At 48.6% G+C, this 16,551-nt stretch overlaps 2 protein-coding genes across 2 annotated transcripts in view; one reads left to right on the top strand and one right to left on the bottom strand.

Annotated features, from left to right (window-relative positions):
• The window catches only part of AVL9 (AVL9 homolog (S. cerevisiase)), a 41,375-nt gene extending 40,002 nt beyond the window's left edge, over positions 1-1,373 (bottom strand). Inside the window, exon 1 of the mRNA XM_014949489.1 lies at positions 1,223-1,373. Within this exon, the coding sequence (XP_014804975.1) occupies positions 1,223-1,288 (66 nt within the window). The 5' untranslated portion in view covers positions 1,289-1,373. The remainder of the gene's footprint in view (positions 1-1,222) is intronic.
• A 5,685-nt stretch (positions 1,374-7,058) lies between these two features.
• On the top strand, positions 7,059-10,900 carry LSM5 (LSM5 homolog, U6 small nuclear RNA and mRNA degradation associated). The gene is made up of 5 exons (XM_014949430.1): positions 7,059-7,181; positions 7,631-7,726; positions 7,979-8,006; positions 8,723-8,795; positions 10,576-10,900. Exons 1-5 carry the CDS (start codon positions 7,136-7,138, stop codon positions 10,606-10,608), a joined length of 276 nt encoding a protein of 91 aa, XP_014804916.1. The 5' UTR covers positions 7,059-7,135; the 3' UTR covers positions 10,609-10,900.
• The last annotated feature ends 5,651 nt before the right edge of the window (positions 10,901-16,551 follow it).

Below are 16,551 nucleotides of genomic sequence, written 5' to 3'. Positions count from 1 at the left end.
GCATCACCAGCTCCTGCTCCACGGGTTAAAAAAAACCAAAAGACAGCAGCAAACCAAAACCAAACCAGCTATAAAACACCTATGAAATACACAACACAGAATTTTTCTACCATACAGGCCCCAGGAAGCAGTGGATTTATGAAAGAAGGGAAGAGATGGGCAGATGAAACTTCAGCCAAGGGCAGACCCACACGCTGGGGCCACCAGGCCCGATGCCTGCCAGCCCTACCTGCCCGAGTCCAACGCCGGGCCGGCAGGAATAGAAGGTAGATTATAAAAATGATTGTTTTTTTCTCTTAATCCTCGGCCTGAAGGCACGAAGGCCGCTCGACGCGCAGGAGGTGGGGGTACCACACCACCATTGGCCCTGTCTGCACAGGAGAAGGCTCTCCCCGCTCCGCCTGGGCCCCGGCGGGGCCGGGCCGGCCGCAGTCACGTAGGCAGCCCGGTAACCATTAACCGCCCGGTAACCATTAACCGCCCGGCGAGGGCTGAGTCACGGCCCCGGCCGGGCAGCCTCCGCCCCGGTCCCGGCGAACACCCGCCCCGGCCGATGGCCGCCCTAACGCGCTTCGCACCGGCCCGTTGAGACACAGCACCCCCTCCCCCAAAGCACCCCCTCCCACAGGGGTTGCAGCCTCCCCCTCGGGGCCGCGGCCGGCCCCCGCCCACACGCTGGGGCCACCAGGCCCGATGCCTGCCAGCCCTACCTGCCCGAGTCCAACGCCGGGCCGGCAGGAATAGAAGGTAGATTATAAAAATGATTGTTTTTTTCTCTTAATCCTCGGCCTGAAGGCACGAAGGCCGCTCGACGCGCAGGAGGTGGGGGTACCACACCACCATTGGCCCTGTCTGCACAGGAGAAGGCTCTCCCCGCTCCGCCTGGGCCCCGGCGGGGCCGGGCCGGCCGCAGTCACGTAGGCAGCCCGGTAACCATTAACCGCCCGGTAACCATTAACCGCCCGGCGAGGGCTGAGTCACGGCCCCGGCCGGGCAGCCTCCGCCCCGGTCCCGGCGAACACCCGCCCCGGCCGATGTCCGCCCTAACGCGCTTCGCACCGGCCCGTTGAGACACAGCACCCCCTCCCCCAAAGCACCCCCTCCCACAGGGGTTGCAGCCTCCCCCTCGGGGCGCGCCCGCCCCCCGCCGCAAGGCTGAGGGGAGAGCCGAGGAGGCAGGCGGGGAGGCGCGCGGGGGGGCCCCCCCCCCCCCCCCCCTCACCTGGCAGCCCTTCTTGTGGTGGAAGCCGACCACCACGATGTGCAGCACCGGGCCCCGCTTCTCCATGGAGCCCCAGAGGATGGCCGCTCACGGAGGATGCAACCGGCCTCTCGCTCCGCCCTCCCGCCGCCGAGGGTCCGACGGGGACGCGCCCCGGCCGCCTGCGCTTCCGCAGCGCCTCCCTCCCTCCCGCCTTCCCTCCCCAGCGCCGCCGGGGCGGGGTTTGGCTGCGGCCCGGCCCCTCAGGAGCTGTCCCCGGCGGCGGGCGGTGCCGGTTGTGCCCTCCCGCTCCGCGGGGAGCTCCTTGGGAAAGGTCGCTTCGTGGAGGGGACTCCCAGAAATAATCAGCTTCGTTTTATCTTGTGGCCAGAAAAAAAAAACAACAACCAAACCCCACATGGCGGCCCCCGGGCGAGTCCGGGCCGGGGCAGGCCGAGGCCTTCCCGCCTCCCCTCAGCGCCCCCGCCCAGCCCTGCCTTTTGCTTCGGGGGCGCCGGCTTTTCTGAGGAAAAATCTTCTCTCGAAGCCTCCCCCTGAAGCGCAGGTGACGGCACGTCCTTGGGGCTGCCGCCTTCCAGCGTGAGGCGGTGCAGGTCCGGGCCGGGGCAGGCCGAGGCCTTCCCGCCTCCCCTCAGCGCCCCCGCCCAGCCCTGCCTTTTGCTTCGGGGGCGCCGGCTTTTCTGAGGAAAAATCTTCTCTCGAAGCCTCCCCCTGAAGCGCAGGTGACGGCACATCCTTGGGGCTGCCGCCTTCCAGAGTGAGGCTGTGCAGGTTAAGCACTACATCAACCTGTCTTTTGAACACCTCCAGGGATGGGGCCTCAACCACCTCCCTGGGCAGCCCATTCCAATGCCTGATAACCCTTTCAGTGAAAAAATTTTTCCTAATATCCAGCCTGAACCTCCCCTGGTGTAACTTGAGGCCATTTCCTCTTGTCCTGTCGCCTGTGACTTGAGAAAAGAGACCGACCCCCATCTCTCTACACCCTCCTTTCAGGTAGTTGTAGAGAGCAATAAGGTCTCCCCTCAGCCTCCTCTTCTCCAGGCTGAATAACCCCAGTTCCCTCAGCAATTAGCAGCAGCACAAAATGAAGGCCGGGAGGGGGTCAGCCTTGGCTGTGGCAAGTCTCTCGAAGAAGGTTAAAAATGAGAAAAATGAGAAAAAATCGAGTTAAGGCTTTTCCCATCAGTGCTGTTCTGCCGCTAAACTTACATGACCATGCCCTCGAAAGGCAGGTCAAAGTCTTGCCCAAGAGCACTGGCAAATCTAGAATGAGAGAAAAAAATGTAAAAAATCCTGTATCTTACTGCACTCAGGCCAGGCTCCCTCTTAACCTTTGTTACGATTCAGTTCTGCTTATTTAAATCAATAAGCATTTGCTAGAGACTGTGCTCATTTGATAATTAAGATTCTCAGCGGAAATCGGGGGAAGAGGTTCTTTTTGAAATAAGTGTAAAAGAATGGTGCTGGAAGAAAATCTCATCGCTAACACAGTACCCAGAGGCTCAAATAATAAAAATACAGCATGCAATTACGTATTGCTCCAACAGAAGTGCCGTTAGAGAAAAAATAACACTGTAGGGACCACAGGCTAAGCTGCACGGAACAATCCAGCTCCGGCGAATGAATGATTTCTTATTAGCTTTAGTGTGTAACTTTAGTATCATTTCAAAAAAGGAAAAGGTATGGAATATTGGCCGTTATCTCTTGCGGCGATGAGATCTCCCCCAAAAGACGTGTGGGAGTGTTTCTAGCTCCCAGGCAGCTGATGGAGGGAGGCGCAGCCTGGCATCGCTCTCGCTGCTGTGGGTTTCGTGTTATAGAGGCATCTCTCCCATGCTGGTGGATAATGGTGGCTTGTGGCCTCTCTGAATAGACCATTAGATATTATTTTATTTTTTCTGCTTGAAATTTTCTTTACCGCTAAGGCAGTTAAAAGGTTGGGCTGACAACAACAGCCTGTTTTAGGAAAACTAGCTGGTTGACATAATCTATGTTCTTTTTCACAGCTCACGCTGACTGTATTTATGAGAAAGGCAGGCGAGAGCCGCTGTGGAACGGAAGCTCTTGGGAAAGTCTCAGTTGGAATTTTCCTAAAGGAATTTTCTTTCTTAGTGCGTAGCTAACAAATAGCAATGAAAACCCAGCTCTACAGTTCTTCCATCACTCAGAGGTAGTATTTTACTTAAGAACCACCAGCCATTGTATCATTACTTCAGTAGTGGTAATTTGGCAGTCATTCTGCATTCCGTAGCCATAACAAGGAGTTCTCAGCGTGGCTGACATGCAGTCAGGCTTCCTGGGGTGGGTAAGCTTTACCTGGGCAGAAAGATAGCTTATATCTGGAAGTATCATGGGATGAGGTTCACCAAGGCCAAGTGCCAGGTCCTGCATTTTGGTCCCACCAACCCCCTGCAGCGCTCCAGGCTGGGGGCAGAGTGGCTGGAGCTGCCTGGCAGAAAAGGACCTGGGGGTGTTGGTGGCCTGTGGGCTGAAGATGAGCCAGCAGTGTGCCCAGGTGGCCAAGAAGGCCACCAGCATCCTGGCCTGTGTCAGGAACAGCGTGGGGAGTAGGACTCGGGAGGTGATGGTCCCCCTGGACTGGGCACTGGTGAGGCCTCACCTCGAGGGCTGTGTCCAGGTTTGGGCCCCTTCCCACAAAAAAGACCTTGAGGGGCTGGACCTTTGAGATCAAGTCCAACCATACACACACAAAAAAACCCTCAACCCAACAATCCCAGGCACTAGAGCATGCCCTGAAGTGCCACGTCTACATGTTTCTTAAATCCCTCCAGGGATGGTGACTCCACCACCTCCCTGGGCAGGCTCTTCCAGGGCCTGACCACCCTCTCAGGAAAGTCATTCTTCCCAATATCTCATCTAAACCTCCCCTGCCCCAACTTCAGACCATTTCCTTTGCTCCTGGCATTATTCCCTTGGGAGAAGAGGCCAACACCCACCTCTCTACACCCTCCTTTCAGGGAGTTGTAGAGGGCAATGAGGTCTCCCCTCAGCCTCCTCTTCTCCAAACTAAACATTTCCCTTGGGAAGGATGTGTGGCTGTGGTTCCAGTGATTGTCATTCCATTCCTGCAGCAGTTCTCCCTGTGACACAGCTACCTCCTCCCCTTCCCCAACCACCTTCCTCTCCAGTCCCTGGAGTTATTTAAAGAAGACTTTGTTTCATAGATCTTCCCCCTGCTCTAACTCTGAACCAGGCGATGGCAAAACTGTGCTCTTCTACAAACATCGAACTAACGCACATCTCCCAATGGTCTTTGACAAGAAAGTGACTGGTAAATATTGCAAACCTTGCAACCTAGATGATTAATTCCTTCACAGGAACTGATCCTGCGAACATCCCCATGTGAACGGCTCTTGGACATCCTAAGGAGAAAGGACGCATCTCAAAACCATGCAGATCTTTCAGAAAAAGAGATGGAAGAGCACCTACAATGAGTTACTGCTCTTCATTTCAGCTTCTGTTGGTATGAGGGATGTTTTCTGCGTTACCGTGCTTGTTTCATTTCCTGAAGCATAAACAAAGATTAATTGAACTCTGTGGTACCTTGTATGTGTTCACGTTAGACCAGTTCTTGGGTAGCAATGGCCATCACATAGATGATGCTTCTGGCAATTTTTGTAAAGACTAAGAGTGCTCCACAGGAGGAGACTGGTTGGCCCTCTCCCACTTTCGGAAGAGAGCGTGGAAGGAGCGTGGAAGGCCATTGCTGTTTCAGGGGTACCTTAACTACAGCATTCAGATCTCCAGCAACTGAAACGTATTGGACCATTTCAAAAAAGCAGCTTTCCAGGAATGTAAAACAAACAAAAAAAAGACTAGTGAGTAGCTGTCCCCATTGAAACACTGAACTGCAATCTCTGAGGCTCAGCTAATGAGAGAACAGAAAGGAGGAGGAAACTGAAGGGAGAAGAATGAAAAACCCCACAATTTTGTGTTAAACAGATTCAATTTAACATTCACTAACATATGGTAGAAGCTCCAGGTATAAAATTCACTTTGGGTCATTGCGGGATAAAAACAGAAGAGTAGCAAAGAAGATTATGAAGATGCTCGCGTGACTTGCAGCTGGGGTGTAGAAGAACATATATATCCTGTTCATTGTTGTTTATCCTGGTGCGCTTGACAAGTAGAACATTTCTGTTTGGATAACGCAGGCCAGAGATAGAGCGTGGAAGGTACCTGAGATTCCTGCACGGCTGTGGGACCGATGGGAGCACAGCCTGCACCAATCTCTGATGGAACAGGGGAAAAGAGCAGGGCTGGTGACTCTCGGGCACGGACCGAGCCCCGCAGCGCTGGTCTCCTTGCCTGTGTCCTCGCCCTCCTGGGTGCCACTACAGGGGGGAATCCCCCCCTTGGCAAAGTAACGGGAATAAATACAAACAAAAAAAAGACTAGTGAGTAGCTGTCCCCATTGAAACACTGAACTGCAATCTCTGAGGCTCAGCTAATGAGAGAACAGAAAGGAGGAGGAAACTGAAGGGAGAAGAATGAAAAACCCCACAATTTTGTGTTAAACAGATTCAATTTAACATTCACTAACATATGGTAGAAGCTCCAGGTATAAAATTCACTTTGGGTCATTGCGGGATAAAAACAGAGGAGTAGCAAAGAAGATTATGAAGATGCTCGCGTGACTTGCAGCTGGGGTGTAGAAGAACATATATATCCTGTTCATTGTTGTTTATCCTGGTGCGCTTGACAAGTAGAACATTTCTGTTTGGATAACGCAGGCCAGAGATAGAGCGTGGAAGGTACCTGAGATTCCTGCACGGCTGTGGGACCGATGGGAGCACAGCCTGCACCAATCTCTGATGGAACAGGGGAAAAGAGCAGGGCTGGTGACCCTCGGGCACGGACCGAGCCCCGCAGCGCCGGTGCCCTCGCCCTCCGGGATGCCACTACGGGGGGGAATCCCCCCTTGGCAAAGTAACGGGAATAAATGTACTTTTTTTGCATTTTGGTAAGGTAGGGATAAGAGCGTCCCCACAAACTGGTGAAAAAATACAGATATGATTGTCTCCACAAACAGGGAAGTTAATTTAAATTGCAAGAGTAAGGTAACTGAAGGAAATAGGAGAGTTAATTGAAACTGCAGGACTGAGATAACAAAAAAATAGGGAAATTAACCAAAAATTCAAAAGTTAGACAATTATAAAAACACAAAAGTTAAACTTGTATGTAATAGGCGGATTGAGAAGTCTGTACCTTCCGAGTACCTCAGGCAAGGGGAGGCGGATTGAGAAGTCTGTACCTTCCAAGTACTTCAGGCAAGGGAGACAGGTTACAAGCTGGGGAGGGACTCTGGATGAGGGAGGGGGGCCCTAGGAGCAGGGGGAAGGGTTTGATCCCGAAAGAGGGGAGATGGAGCTGAGATGTGGGGAAGAACTTGTTTGGTGTGAGGGTGGTGAGAGCCTGGCCCAGGTTGCCCAGAGAAGCTGTGGCTGCCCCATCCCTGGAGGGGTTCAAGGGCAGGTTGGAGGGGGCTTGGAGCAACCTGGTCTGGTGGGAGGTGTCCCTGCCCATGGCAGGGGGTGGCACTGGGGGGGCTTTGAGGTCCCTTCCCGCCCAACCCCCCCAGCAGCGCATATCCCAGCTGTGACACGGGAGATGTCCCGCCTCAGGCCCCGCACTCGCAGGGTGGGAGTACACCCGGGCTGGGAGGGGGATAAGGCTTCCCTTTGCGCTCGGCACTCACGGCGGCTCCGCCCGGCCCCGCCCCGCCGGGAACACGGGAAGGGGCGGGGCCAGGGCGACAGGGGGCGGAGTCTAAGGGGCGCTGCGGGGCCGGAGGGGAGGGGCGGGACGACGGGTCGGGCATCGGCTCGTCGGGGCTGCCGGGCCGGTTTCCGCGGGAGGCGGCAGCGATTGGACAGGTCTGGGTCCAAGATGGCGGCTAACGTGACCACCAACCCCTCTCAGCTCCTGCCGCTCGGTAACCGCCGCCGTGTTTCTATGATACCCGGGGCCCGGGCCCGGGGCCTGGCGGGCGGGGGGAGTGTTTGTTCCTGTGACCGGCGGGCAGGGAGGAAGGGAAGGAAGGAAGAAAGGAAGGAGGGAGAGGCCGTTTGCGGGCACCTGCGTGTGGCGGGAAGCTCCAATGGGGCGGGCGGGCCGTGAGGGCGGGCGTTTCCCGGGCCTGGCCGGGGTCGGTGGGGGTGCGGCGGCGTGGGACGGGGCCTGCCTGCGCCCTCGGTCGTGCTGGGGGCGGAGTGGCCGCTGGGTCCGGCCGTATCGGCCAAAGAGGGAGAAATCCTGAGGCGCCGGGGGTGCGGGCGGGACACGGCCCCCCCTGTCATTGCGGGGTGGGCCCTTTGGTTCGAAAAATATATCTTCTGTAAAACATCTTCTCACACTTTTCGATTTTTTTTTATTTATTCGCAGAGCTTGTGGACAAATGCATAGGTTCGCGCATCCATATTGTGATGAAGAGCGATAAAGAAATTGTGGGAACGCTCCTGGGGTTTGATGACTTTGTTAGTATCCTTCCATGGAAATGTTCAAGACTTTTTTACGCTTTTTTTTTTTTATGCTTTACACCTCGGCTCCATCCATTCATTGCTTTTGAGAGGTTCCAGGTCACTGGGTAGAACCTTTTTGTATGGAACAGTTGTATAAATCTGATATTTCTGTTTTACGGATTAAATCACAGTTCAGTGTAGAGTGAAAATAACTTTAAATATTTTGACTTCAAAATTTTGAGCCTTATTTTCCTTGAAACTGGGTTTTCAGATATGGTGTTAGAAGATGTTACAGAATTGTAAGTATCATTTCTGCCTCTTGTTGCTGCTTAAAGTTTGGTTTCCTGAGGAAAAATGCTGTGTAAGATCTGTAAGCAAAGTAGTTTTATCTTTTTGGAATATTTGCCAGCTGAATAGTTTATACTTTGGACTTATGCAGTGGAGGGCAATCTATTCAGGACAGCCATGTCATAGAGTAGCTCTTGTGTGAATTATAGTTGCTCTAAGATTCCTAATTTGTAGTCTGAATTATATGTTGAGCTTTCCAGGAGTTTGCTTGCTTTTGCATTTCCCGCTCTAAGATTCCTAATTTGTAGTCTGAATTTTGTATGTTGAGCTTTCCAGGAGTTTGTTTGCTTTTGCATTTCCTTAAGGTCTAGGCAAAGTTTTAAAAAGTTAACGGACTTAAGGATACATATTTACTACTTTGTCATGCCACGTTGCTATTTGAAACCTATTTTGAGTATTGGTGGTATTCAAGGATTTGCCAAGATTTAGAGGGTAAATGTATATCACTATGTACTGAGCAGAAAAGTGCAATGGATCTTTTTTGTTGCCAGGTAGCTTTCTTTACCCAGCTGGTCAATTCATCAAGGTTACACACCAGTGTGCCTTATTTGTTTGTTAGTTGCAACAAATATCATCTTAACGCAGAGATTTGTCAGTTCTGTAATCGGAATTGGAAGCATTGTCCCTGATTATGTGTTCTTACTTATTTTTTCTAATGCTGCTTCAGTGAGATTACACCTGAGGGCAGAAGAATCACAAAACTAGACCAGATTTTGCTAAATGGAAATAACATAACAATGGTAAGTCATCATTGTTAAAAGGTTGCATGCATTTACTTTCTGTGCCTGTAAATTGATCAGTAATTGAGTTCAGCTGCTTCAAGCTGAGTTTTCCAGACAGTTCCATTACATAAGGTACTTTAAGGTAACTTCCAGGGCATGGGTACTTATGAGTGATGCTGGAAAAGTGATCTTATTGCCTCAGTTGGTGTGTGTTACAGTTATATATTTAAAAAAAAAAAAAGGCAAAACAGAACCAAAACCTGAAAAGAGCATGGCCCTACTTTTCTTTTGGTGAATGCCTTTCTGGAGTGCAAGGAAATCACTGGCTGCTTTGCCCACTCTGTAGGCTGGTTTGTACAGTGGCTTATAACTCGTGAGTGCTTGCCTGCTTGAGGGTATAGGTGGAATACATCTACACTTCATCCGTTATGGTATTTATGAATGTGTTTGCAGCAGTTTGGGATGCTTACAAGCTCGTCAAGTCACTTGTTGATTATGATACCATGCGACGCCCAGAGAGTTGTACTTTTATGTGCTCTGAAAAAAAATCTGGAGGTCTGTTGGATTATACCAAATTGGAAGCACTATGATTTTTTTGTTTATCATGTGCTGATGTATGTAGATCAGTACTGAAACAGTAATTAAGTATTGTGATTATGCATCCCTAAGGTGAATTCTGCAACTGCCTAAGTGCCACAAAAGCAGACCCACAGTAGTTCTTTGCTTGTCTGCATAGATGGCTACAAAGTCTGGATTTCCTACATAAGGGTATTCCTAATTTTGTGGGAAGGGAAGAGGAATACTGACTTGAGTGTAGGTGGGCTCTGTGTGAATGAGGGATAATCTCCATTTTCCTGCCTTACCTACTTTGCACCTCCTCAGTGTGTGTCTGACCAAGGGCCATCTTGACTTGGTTTGGAAGCCTTTTTCTGCGTTGGTTGTCATTCTGCATCCTTAGAGGACAGTGTGTGCTCTGAGCAGTTAAACTGGAGGTACACTGGCCTTGAGGCAGGAGCCTGTGAGTCTTAGAGTGCAAATTTTCAGCAAGACATAAATATATTTCTGTATTAGATCTCTGTCTCTTTTGGGGACGTATCTTCCCATGTCAGGAGGACTATGCTTCAGACTTTTGTTTTTTTTACTTCAGCCCCAAAAGCAGCAAAGCTTTTTGTCTTTAGAAGTGCTCACCTAATTATCAAGAACATATCAGGGAAATAAATGGTTATCCTCCTCTTTCCCCCCCTTTATTCGTATTCGTTCTTTTGTATTTATTTCTCGGTTGTTCAGTTCTTTACTTTCTTAATAGTAGAATGTTACACTGACTTATACCTGCTGCCTGTAGAAGGGTTCAGACTCTTTATTAGTTTTTGGGCTCTGCTTAGCAATAGAAGCTGGAAAGAGGAAACCAGCTTCCCAGTATAGTGACAGTCTGGGGGAGAATCAGCAACTGGAGAAATTCTTCATGAAAGGAAGGATGTTCTTTGTCCTTTTGAAAATGAGCTGTAGTGTTTCTAGTCAGAATCATCTCTTTGAAGTGAATAACAAGGACAAAAAGCTAAAATATGTGTTACCTGGGAACTCCTTTGTGTTTTGTTAAACATTCTTGTATTTTGAAGATTCTTTTTGGCATGTGGTTCTCTGGCACTGACTGACTCCTCTGTTGGCAGAATCTAAAAACTTTTGGGGTTTACTACGAAGCCTCCATCTACTAAAATGCTGTAAAACAAGAACTGTCACATATGGGTTTGCAAAATTCAAATCTATGGCACTAACACAAAATTGTCTTACTCTTTTATAGCTGGTTCCTGGAGGAGAAGGACCTGAAGTATAAAATGATACAGTTGTCATCTATGAAGACATGTTTTTTTATATATATGTGTATATATAAAAAAATCTAAATAGAGCTTTTTGGGGTATGGGTGTGGGTGGGTTTTGGTGCGAGTTATTTGTTTGGTTTTGTTTTGTTTTCACATTCTTGCAGTTGACATTTGATAAGACAAGGATTTCCTCTCCAGGAAAGGTGCATTGCTAATGATAATGCTGACTTTGTAAGTTGAAATAATGACTTTTTTTTTTGTAAAGATGCAGTAATCTGTTCTGAATAAAAGGCTTTCTTTTTGTTAGTGACTGTGTTCTGGTATGTAAGCACACAAGTTAGGTAGTTTTATAACTGGTTGATGGAATGGAAAAATAAGAGTTATTTTTCAGTTGCTGCCAGTCTTCAGGTTTTTCTACATCAGTTACATTTGTTTATGGCCCGAGTCTACATAAAACACAAGTTGTGAGCCACGAGATTGCTATTCTTTGGAGTACAGGCAGGTGCTAAGCTGGATCATTTGTTTAAACACTGCTTCAGGCTGTGTCACCAGAAACCACGAGGCAGAGTGCTGCACAATTCTGAAAGCACTTCCAAGTGGATGCATCTGTTTGGTGTTCAGCAGCCTTTGATTCTACTGGCCTTGAGGATCATCTCTTTTGGACTTCTTGTGCTAGATAGGTATACTTTCTTATAGTAAAGTTTCTTATAGTGGTATTTGGCAAGCAAAGACCAGACCTATTTCTTTTTCAGGGGGTTAAAAAAAAAACCCACCAGGAAGAAGTCTGGCATTAGACTCATGTCAGCAGTGAGTCTGCTTCCACCACTAAGTGGTGCTGTGGATAGTTAATCAAACTGGGAGCTGCTTGGCAAGTTGGGAGCAGTCCTTTTAGAGTAAAGGTTCTTTTGGCTGCAGCTGCTCTCCTGTGGTATAAAAACTTGACAGATATTTGGAGCAATTACTACTTCAGGAGAATTTCTATGACGTTGCTCTTTTTATTTTGTCACGATGGACGAAAGGTGACTGATTCTAAATCATGTCCACTGCAGCTTTTGCCTCCCTAATACACTACTCAACGGATTTCTATCTGTAAAAGTCTTTGGAGAAGAGTTGCAGGTGCCTCCTGTTACTGTAGACAGGCAGGGTCGAGTATAGGCTCACAGGGACAGGACATGCTTCGTCTTCCTGCCACCAGAAGAAGAAATCCGTAGTTTTTTCTACATCCTTAGTTTTTGCTGACCTGTATTTGTGTTAGCAAGATTTTAAACTGACCCAAGTATTGCTGTTGCAAATGTTTCCATGTTTGCCTAAGAATTCTGATGAAATAAATAAATAAAAAAAAATAAAACATTTACTGCTTTCATTTGCTTGCCCTATAACTATATAGGCTTTCCCTGTCTAATATCTATTCCTTTTTTTTCAAGATTCACTATATATATATATTTTTACCATATGAAATGGAAAGAGATTTCTGGATTACTGTTGGCTTTTAATAAATATTTTATCCTTGGGGAATGTCCCAGCAATTAATTCGTAGAGTTTGGAATTCAAGTGACGGATATTTTGTGTGCCCGAGTTCAAATATTGATGCTAACACGACATCATACAGTTCATGTTCATAGCTTTATGGGTACTTAAAAAAATAAGACTATCATCTGTCTTTAGTAATGCTTAATCTTTTTCTCTTTGGCAAGAACAAGCAGGTCTGCCTGGTTTTGTAGTACTTGCGGCTTTTCACTATTATTAGCCTTTAAAAAGGGGAAAATCTGCCTCAAGTACACAGTTGGATGTTGATTTTTAAAATCCCAAGTTACAGAACAGCCTCAGGAAGAACATGTGTGACTGAGAGAGAGTCTGTGGTACAGCATTACTAACATTTGCTAAAAAAAGTTTTGAAGAATGAAGTATCTGCTTTATGAAAGGTATTTGAGGACATTTTCTGAGCTGGTTTGTGCTTAGTCAGAGCTTTTACCTACTGTAGAAGGGGATAAGGTCCCTGTGGAAGCGTAACCAGCTGGGCTGACACTTCCCCTGGCGTTGACTTAACGCGGTGGCTTTTGCCGAGTGCTCATCCCACTTTTTAAATGTCCCAGTACTCATCGTTTTCAGGTAGTCTTCAGTAGTTCATTACATGGTTTGACTTTCCTAGTGGCTGGTGTGTGACAGGATGTGATGCATCCACTCAAGACCATGTTCTTTAGCCCAGGTGCCTATGAGATTCTTTCAGAAATGGGTCCTATTGTCTGACTCGATTCTCTCTGGAGTACCATGTCCCAACAGGACTTGACTTTCAAGGCCTAAAATAGTGTTACAAGCAGTAGCCTGAGACACAGCATGTGTTTCCAGCAGTCTGGTGGCTACTTCCACCCTGGAAGTATTCAAGACCAGGCTGGATGGGGCTTGGAGCAACCTGGTCTGGTGAGAGGTGTCCCTGCCCATGGCAGGGGGGTTGGAACTTGATGATCTTTAAGGTCCTTTCCAATCCAAACCATTTTATGGTGGTGGAAGGGCGATATAGTCAATTTGCTAGGCCTCGCCATGCTCATGTTTCAGCCGTTGTCCTCCATACCACAAAGGTTTTGACTCTTTGGCCTGCTGAATTTCAGCACATTTCACATTCATGGATGATCTGTGCACTAATGTCCACAGCCAAAACCACCCTGTGGTCATGAGCCCATCTCTATGGTGCATCTCTTCCCTGAGGTGTCATGGGCCCACCGAGCTATGAATAATTCCCCCTTACGTTGCCAGTCCAAGTCTACCTGGGACTCTTCCTAGCAGCCTCATCTGATGTTCCTCAGCGGCCTGACTCTGGGGTACACGGGCACCTACATGATGTACCTTCACAGACAGTTTCCCTACCCAGTCAGCTATATCTTCCCACAGTTCAGCAGCCCGAATGGGTTTACTCCTGCGCTGCCAGTTGTTCTACTTCTGCTGTTTTAACCAGCCCCATAAAGCATGTGCCACCATCCATGAGTCAGAGAGAGATAAAGCAGCAGCCACCTTTCTCACTTAGCAGTATCTAAAGCCAACTGGATGGCTTTCACTCCTGCGGACCGACTTGACTCTCCCGCTCCCTCAGCTGCTTCCATGACCATGGAGTAGGACTCCACATGGAAGCTTTCCACCTGCCCTGGGTTCCCACCATACGAAGAAATCCACCAGTGAGCAGCAGGTATTGCCTCTCACTTTTGGATAACTGAAGAGGTGGTGCCTCCTCAGCCCGCACCACCCTCTCTTCTGGGGATCCTCCAAAGTCTGTGCCTTGCGGGCAATCCATGATCACCTCCAGAATTCCTGGACGATTTGGGTTCCCTGTTTGGGCTCGCTGAGTAATTAGTGCTACCCACTTACTCCATGTCACGTCAGTTGTGTGATGTGTGGAAGGAGTCTTCCCCTTAAGCATCCGGTTCAACACTGGCAATGAGGTGCCAGGAGGAGCTGTGCTTCAGTACCAATTACCTCCGAAGCAGCTTGAACTCCATGTGCTGCTGATATCCCTTTCTCAGTGGTTTTATAGCGAGCTTCTGATCCTCTGTGCTTGACTCCAAAACCCTAGGGGTTGGCCTCAAGTCTCTCCAGGTAGGGCCATTCTCCCTGGCTGTGGTGTGCAGCACATTTTTTACCTCTTGTCCTGTCCAGACTGGCCCAAGGACTACTGCATCAACAGAAGACTGTTTAATCTGTTCAAAGGCTGGTGGCTGCTCAGGGCCCCACTTAAAATCATTCTTTTGAGTCACTTCATAGAGAGGGCTCACGATCTGACTGTAACCAGGAATACGCATTCTCCAGAAACCCACAACACCTAAAAAGCCTTGTGTTTCCTTTGGGTTAGTAGGTGGTGACATGGCTGTTATTTTACTAGTCATGTCCGTTGGGATGTGGTAATGCCCATCTTGCCCCTTAACTCCCAAAAAGCAGATCTCTCGTGCAGGTCCCTTGACCTTACCTTATTTGATGGCAAAACCAGCTTCCAGAAGGATTTGAATTGCCCTCTCCCCTTTCTCAAAAACTTCAGCTGTATTACCCCACCCAATGATGTCACCAACGTATTGCAGACGTTCTGGAGCTCCAGCCTTCCCCAGTACAACCTGGACCAGTCCATGGCAAATGGTGGGGCCGACAACCTGGACCAGTCCATGGCAAATGGTGGAGCCGTGTTTCCACCCCTGGGACACTCAATTCCAGGTGCACTGGATACCTCTCCAGTTGTCCAGTTACTGTCCGGCAGGGTTGCTGTGTGAGCCCCCCTTCCCTCTGCCCCCTGGGCAGTGCAAGTTTCTTGGGGCAAACAAGATGTAGTTGTTTTGAGAACCAAGGACGTACCTCCTTGGACGTTATATCATAGAATCATAGAATGGTTTGGGTTGGAAGGGACCTCAAAGATCATCGAGTTCCAACCCCCTGCCCTGGGCAGGGACACCTCCCACCAGCCCAGGTTGCTCAAGGCCCCATCCAGCCTGGCCTTGAACCCCTCCAGGGATAGGGCAGCCACAGCTTCTCTGGGCAACCTGTTCCAGTGTCTCACCACCCTCACTGTAAAGAATTTCTTCCTGAGATCTAATCTGAATCTTTTTTCTTCCAATTTAAAACCGTTTCCCCTTGTCCTATCATTACCCTTCCTGGCAAAGAGTCCTTCTCCAGCTCTTCTATAGGCACCCTGCAGGTATTGGAAGGCCACTATAAGGTCTCCCCAGAGCCTTCTGTTCTCCAGGTGGTAGATATCTTGCAGCAAGTGATCTTTGAGACATCCTGGTTTCTGTCAGTTCTCACATCCAGATTCTCACAGTCGGCACGGGATCAGTGCCTGTCCCGGGGACTGGTGGGGTGTGTGCAGGTGCTGTGTATGTCACCAGGGCCAGCGGGGTCGCTACCAGACGTTTCCCTCTACAGCAGATCCAGACAATGGAGAAGAACAAGCCCACGAAACTTACTTCGAAACTTGCCAGGGGTATTTGAAACGCTCAAAACCTGTTGATAGTGACTCCAAGGCAACACACAAGCCAAGGTGGAATCCCACACAATGACCCGCAGAGCTCTCCTGCCCTCCCGAGATGAGTTCCACTGCAGCGGTTCCATCACGTCAAGTGATAAAAACAGGAAAAATTGCAAAAGACCCAATAACATACAAAATACCGCCACACAAAATAACACGGCAATGGCTTTAACTCCACAGCTAGAAACAATAAATTTCCCTGAACCAAACGGCAATGAAGCCTCCCAGAGCTAAGGTGTCCCTGAGATTTGAGGGATCACAACTTCGGAATAAGGATTTACATATGACTTACAGTGATCTGCTGTATCTGATGTTTTGCAAGAAACTGAGGTATTTAACATTCAAATGCTGTTTATGTAAATTCACTTACCTATGAGTAATCTCCTTCCACTGTGTGTAACAAAGAAATACATTTGCATATGTAGACATGGGCATGTGCGTAGAGAACTGCAGGGGCACAGCTGAGGATGCTGTTTGTGTTGGTCACCCTAGAAACACAGGGGGACAGAGGAACCTTTAAAGATAATCTAGTGTTGCTCTTATTTTAAAGGTAAACGATGAACTTTCTGTATCGTTCTTGACAAATGCTTGTCTAATTTATTTTTTAAAATTTCTTGTCATTATTACTACTGTTGCAAGGATTGCTATGGAGCCTATTTTTGGGTTGTAATTTAAGCCCCATTGTTCTGTGTCCCATGTGCAGTGGATGTACACAAAAGGTTTTTAGAGCTACCTTTTAGATGTTTAAACACAATTTCTTTTCAGCAATGCCTTCTCCAGGCTAAGCAGCTGTTTTTCAATTTATACTTTGAAGTCAGACTTTTGTAGATCATTGAGCACCCTCTTGGCCTTCCTGTAGACCCTCACACCCTTCTTGAAATGCAGTACATCACCTGGAGGGTTCAACAGCCAATCCATGCAATTATAGTGCTGCAAAAGCAATGTGTGGATGTACTAA

The sequence above is a fragment of the Calidris pugnax genome, unplaced genomic scaffold (assembly GCF_001431845.1).
Source record: "Calidris pugnax isolate Ruff unplaced genomic scaffold, ASM143184v1 scaffold124, whole genome shotgun sequence".
Classification (NCBI taxonomy): Eukaryota; Metazoa; Chordata; class Aves; order Charadriiformes; family Scolopacidae; genus Calidris; species Calidris pugnax.
The sequence above is the reverse complement of the archived record's forward strand: the minus strand, read 5'-3'. Positions and strand labels throughout refer to the sequence as shown.

What these genes read in the sequence shown, in the direction of transcription:
- LSM5 (XM_014949430.1), top strand. Translation starts at nt 7,136, where the DNA reads ATGGCGGCTAACGTGACCACCAACCCCTCTCAGCTCCTGCCGCTCG. An exon ending in TTAGAAGATGTTACAGAATT is followed by an intron (nt 8,007 to 8,722) that starts GTAAGTATCATT and finishes ATGCTGCTTCAG; the next exon opens with TGAGATTACACCTGAGGGCA. An exon ending in ATGGAAATAACATAACAATG is followed by an intron (nt 8,796 to 10,575) that starts GTAAGTCATCAT and finishes ACTCTTTTATAG; the next exon opens with CTGGTTCCTGGAGGAGAAGG.